Source organism: Gastrolobium bilobum, unplaced genomic scaffold, assembly GCF_033153095.1.
Source record: "Gastrolobium bilobum isolate Gb01-03AN ecotype WA unplaced genomic scaffold, APGP_CSIRO_Gbil_v1 utg15846, whole genome shotgun sequence".
NCBI lineage: Eukaryota > Viridiplantae > Streptophyta > Magnoliopsida > Fabales > Fabaceae > Gastrolobium > Gastrolobium bilobum.
This window is the reverse complement of record NW_026897934.1, coordinates 148176-153640: the sequence shown is the minus strand read 5'-3', so window position 1 is coordinate 153640 and position 5465 is coordinate 148176. Positions and strand designations below refer to the sequence as shown.

Sequence of the window (5465 nt, the reverse complement as noted above, 5' to 3'; positions counted from 1 at the left end):
TTGATTGAATATTCAGATCAGAATATCTATTTTCGTGCTCAGAAGCGTCCCTCCATTAATTTGGGCTTGGGTCCATAGCTTGCTGGTGATGATGTCACCCAGACATGTTGCTGACTTCATCTTCAATGCTACAACACTACTTTCCGATGCTACAACACTGACCTGCAATAAAATAGAAAACGAAATAAATGGTTTTTACACTCAAATTATCTTCAAATATCAACACTTAGCATATTTCTCATTCAAATCATGAAAATATAAAATTTATGCAATAATCATGTAAAATCAAGAGAATTATGCACAAGTATGGCACCAAATCATCACAATTAAGCCAAAAAATAACTCTCTTCAGAGAGTTATCACACTCCAAACTCAAAACATTGCTCGTCCTCGTGCAACAAAACACTTCTCAGGCTTAACATTCATCAACTCAGTAACTCCTGTTTCAAAGACTATTGTTGAGATTTTCCATATTGCAGCAGTATTGCTACAACATAGTTGCATGTGATTGTTGATCTTCAGCCATCATCCTTACTTCAATATTCCTTGTTGGCTTTATCTTCTCAAGGCTTCATAACTTTTGGACAGATCAGTGTGTGTGTGTGCTAGGAACTTCCTTCTTGGTTTGATCCACCTTGGAGCTTCAAACTAAGAATCCTAAGGCCTAGTTTCTTGACTCATGCTTTGTCAGACTTGAATCCACACCCATGTTACAAGACTTGAAGGAACAAGTGTCCACCTCGCATTTTTAGCTTTGCCTTCCTCTTTTGTCTTGTGCTTTTTGCACTTCTTCTATTTTTGGGATTTTCACCTCTTTTTTTTTTTTCCTTTGACTCCATTTTTCTGAGGAAGAGATCTTTGTGCATTGACACTTTGTTGCTTGGCCTCTTTCACCTTTATAGCCTTCAAACCTGTCTCATGTGGTAGGATTCAAACCCATCAAATTGTTGAATCCGAAGCCCTCTTCTGCAATTCACTCTTTAGTTTCTCTTTCCTCCAAGTGATTCTTTGTGCTTATATGATCCCTCCATTGGCCTTTCACCTTAATTGGTTTTGCTTTCAAGTCCTACTTTGTTATCCATTTAGACCTTGGCTTAAGATCACTGACTTTCATTCTTACACAAATGCTGTAGCAATCCTGTTAACAATACAGATCATAACAGAATAGACAGTGATACAACAATACTTCATCAATGCTATGCTAAGTCCTTTAGCATTCTTAACATTCTTAACTCAACATCAGTACTGAGTTTTCTTCTCATTCTTAACTCAACATCAGTACTGTGTTTTCTTCTTGAGTGCCTTATTTTCATGTTTTGCCTAACTTCTTTTAAAAATAAACAAAAATTAAACCTATGTAGCATACATATTCCATACTAATACTTTTATTAATTTTCAGTACGTACAAAAAGATATAGACAAGAAAAGAACAAGACAACCTGGTTTATCATTGAATTTTCAGAATGGTGGAGTCCCTTTGTTGTTGGGACTCCAAACTCAATTTCTTGAACAAGGTTCTTGCAAAAATGCTTTGGGGGACTCCAAACTCAGCTTTTTGCTAAGTGCTTTCAGGATTTCATTCAAGAATTAAACGTGACTTTCTTCCCCTCAGCACCTTATTCCTTCTGCCACAGCTATAATGTAGCAGTGTTGTAGCAATGTTGTAGCAGTGTTGTAGCAATGTCGTAGTAGTGAAACCTTAATTGCCCATAAATTGCACCTGCATCAACAAAAATAATTAGTGTAGAATCTGTTTACTGATCTAACCTAATCTAAAAACTGAAATTCAGAAATTTAAATGCAATAAAACTAAAGAAAAGTATAGAAATTCCCTAATTGATTTGGGCTGCCTCACAAAAGCGTTTGTTTTATAGTCTTCAGCCCGACTTTGATTAATGATCAAGGTGGCTTGAAACTAAGGAGGAAGAACAACTTTGAATCCTTGGTCAAATTATTCTCGCATGTAGGCCCCTCCTTCATCTTGACCTTTGAATTGCCTTCATCTTGGTCTCCATTTATTTCAAGAATTAGCTCACTCTTCCACATATCTTCCACAACCATTGGGGTATCAAGGTATGACTCTTAAAGATATTGAGAAATAATTGGGTCATTTTTCATGTCAAGGACTGCAAAATCTATTGGGTATGCAGAGTTGCCTATCATCACATTTTCAACAACATCAACTGATATTTTCATGACTTGGCTAGGCACTTGCAAAGTCATCTTTGTAGACCTTATGCTTTTTATTCCCATCTTTTCAAGTAGATTCATGGGCATCAAATTTGGATTAGCCTCAATATCACATAAGGTGCTATTCTCTTGCATATCATCTTGTTTCTTCAGAAGTCTTTGAGGGAATTGAGGTGGTGCTCTAATTGTCCTGTTGACTTGCTGACAGTGCTGTTGCTTTGCTGTAGCATTCTGTTCGGTGATAGCAACTTCAGATGCAACATGTTCTTTTAATTCATCTTCCACAACAACTTTGTCTCCTTCCTTCTGCATTTCAGCTTCCTCCTTCAGATTGTGGTAGTTCTCTATGGCCTCTGGTCTATCTACTGCCTTCTCATTCTTTAATGCTATAGCTTTGATCTGCTCGTCTCCAATGCTTCTTGGATCTTCAATATTGTTGGGCAGTGTTTCATATATATATATATATATATATCTCTCATAGCTTCTACCAACTGACCCATTTGAGTCTCCAAGTTCTTGATTGATGCAGTTTGGCCTTGGATATGAGCATCACTTCTTGCCATAAAGTCTTTCAGCATACTCTCCAGCGCATCAGAGTTGTCAGCTTGCTGCTCAGGCTGCTAGTAATGTTGTTGCTGGAATGGTGGTCCGTGGTCTTGTAGTGCTGTAGCATACGCTGACCCTTGCTGTTGCCCTTCAAAATAGAAATGTTTTGGATGATTCCACCAATCTGGGTTGTAGGTGTTTGAATATGGATCATTCATGTTATAATTTCCTACAAAACAATCAGATTGAGGATTTTGGGGACAATCATCATAAACATGTGGGTCATTACAAAAAACACATGTTACAACATTATAAATTGAATGTGCTTGTTGTGCTCTAGCATCAACAGTAAGATTGAGAGTCTCTATTGACTTTTTCAGAGAGGATATATGTGCTACTAATGAAGATATAACATCGAGCTCTAGCAATCCTGCAGCTTCATTCAGTGCAATTGACCTCTCTGCTGGCCGGTGGTAATTGTTGTATGCCATCCTCTCTAAGATATCATATGCTTTAGTGTAAGTCTTGTCCAAAAGAGCTCCTCCAGATGATGCATCTACTATATCTCTAGTTTTTCCACTCAACCCATAGTAGAAAGTTTCCATCTGGATCCATTCAGGTATGCCATGATTGAGGCATCTCCATAGCAATTGCTTGAATCTGTCCCAGCTTTCATATAGTGATTCTCCATCAAATTGCTGGAACATTGCTATATCATTCCTCAATTGAGCTGCCTTGGTGGGAGGAAAGAATTTGATCAAGAACTTTTCAGCAAGGTCCTCCCATCTTTTGATTGAATCAGGTGGTAGAGTATTGAGCCATGTCTTAGCTCTATTGGAGAGAGAGTAAGGAAACAACTTCAGTCTCAATGTATCAGATGTAACTCCTTGCATCTTAAAGCTGTCTGCCACGTCCATGAAGTTCTTCAAGTGTAGATGTGGGTCTTCACTTGGCAACCCATTGAACTGGCCAATAGTTTGCAACATGTCAAACATCATTGGTCTAAACTCAAAATTGTTTGCTACAACATCAGGTTGCACAATGGCAGAATGAAGATTGTTAAGTGCTAGCATTCCATGTGCCCTGATTGAGATTTCATCCTGGTTTGGACCTAGTCCATCAACACCAAATCCTGCTATTCTTGCTGCCATGTTAGGTAATGCTGTAGCAATGCTCTGCCACTGCTGCCTCTTCCTAGCTTGAAGTGTTCCTTCAATTTTTGGATCAAAGTATACTTTTGTTTAGTGAGGGGGACTGTTCATGTACTACCTGCAAAACCTGAAAATAGAAAGAAAAGGGATCGAGTATCACTTCACAAAGAAACTAACTTTATAAGTTTTCCACTGCAACGACGCCAAAAACTTGTTGTGCAATAGTGTACCCCTTTTATCAATCACACATTACGCAAGTGCACGTGTCAACAAGTAATAAAGTGGATGTGTGAGTCCAGATATCGTTCCCACGAAGAAAACTATAAAGTTGGGATCAATGTGAAGCAATAAAAGTAACAATATTTATGAAAGTTTTGTAAATTAAGAACTAAGAACTAAACTAATATTAACTACTCACTAATAAATAAAAGCAAAGTAAAAAAAAAAACTAAGAGTGCACTCAAGAACAGATAAGTCAAGTAACAAAGTAGATTAGGATCAATTTCCCCAATATTGCAATTTCACCAGAATGCAGTCACAATGCTATAGCAATCATTCATACAGTAATCAGAACACTAATGCATGCAAGGGCTCTCACCAACAATACATGTATACTAGTTCCCATATCTCTATGGCCAACATAGTTATGAATCCATTAAGTTCAAGTTCCATATGATTTTGTGGTGTGAATGGTCTCTCTACCCACAATTAACCAATTAAATTAGTTAAACCACAATGTTTAATAACTTTATGAGTTCATCTATATCTCTATAGCCCAAATCCCAAGTATCTTGCAGCTCTCTCTCGATAAGTTAACAAGAATAAAGATAATTTAAGCACTTTATTAAACAACTAAAAGGACAATCATATAGCAAAGTTTAGGCAAACTGATTACATTACAATACGGGTACTCTATCACCCAATCATAACAATTTAGCTCATACTTGGGTGGAAAGAAACAACAAAGAAAGAAATGGATTTCATAAAGCTAAAGTAAAGAAAGCAGGGACCTTGTTGTAGCACTGCTCTCGCAGCAACCATGAGCTCTGCCACCATCCACCGTATCTCAGCCACCGAAATAGTGCAGGGATCCACCAGATTTAATGATCTCTCTATCAAACCCTAGCCTCACCCTTTGATCTGTTGGATCTCTATCAACAAACCCTCAAAATCTCTTCCAAGTGTTTCCCCCACTTTCTCTCTCTAAAAGAGAGGGTGACCAGCCTCAAAGAGAGGCTCTCCAACCTGTTTGATGTGTGTAGGCTTCCTCTTTTTATAGACTTTGATGAATTGGGCTCCAATTAGCTCTTCAAGTCCATTACAAATCATGTTCAAATCTGCTCTGTTTTGTTGTAGCGCTGAAGATTCTTTCTTTATTTGCTGTAGATATGATTGAGGATACAACTCTATTTTGCTGCAGCACTGAAGATTCTTTCCTTATTTGCTGCAGATATGATTGAGGATACAACTTTGTTTTGCTGCAGCACTGAAGATTCTTTCCTTATTTGCTGCAGATATGATTGAGGATACAGCTCTGTTTTGCTACAGCGCTGATTGGAGATTCTTTCCTTATTTGCT

The 5465-nt window shown here is 37.8% G+C and overlaps 1 protein-coding gene across 1 annotated transcript; it reads right to left on the bottom strand.

Annotated features, from left to right (window-relative positions):
- Positions 1-2810: 2810 nt before the first annotated feature.
- LOC133311545 (uncharacterized) lies at positions 2811-3887 on the bottom strand. The gene has a single exon (XM_061512594.1). The coding sequence runs from the start codon at positions 3885-3887 to the stop codon at positions 2811-2813; it is 1077 nt and encodes a 358-aa protein (XP_061368578.1).
- Between the last annotated feature and the right edge of the window lie 1578 nt (positions 3888-5465).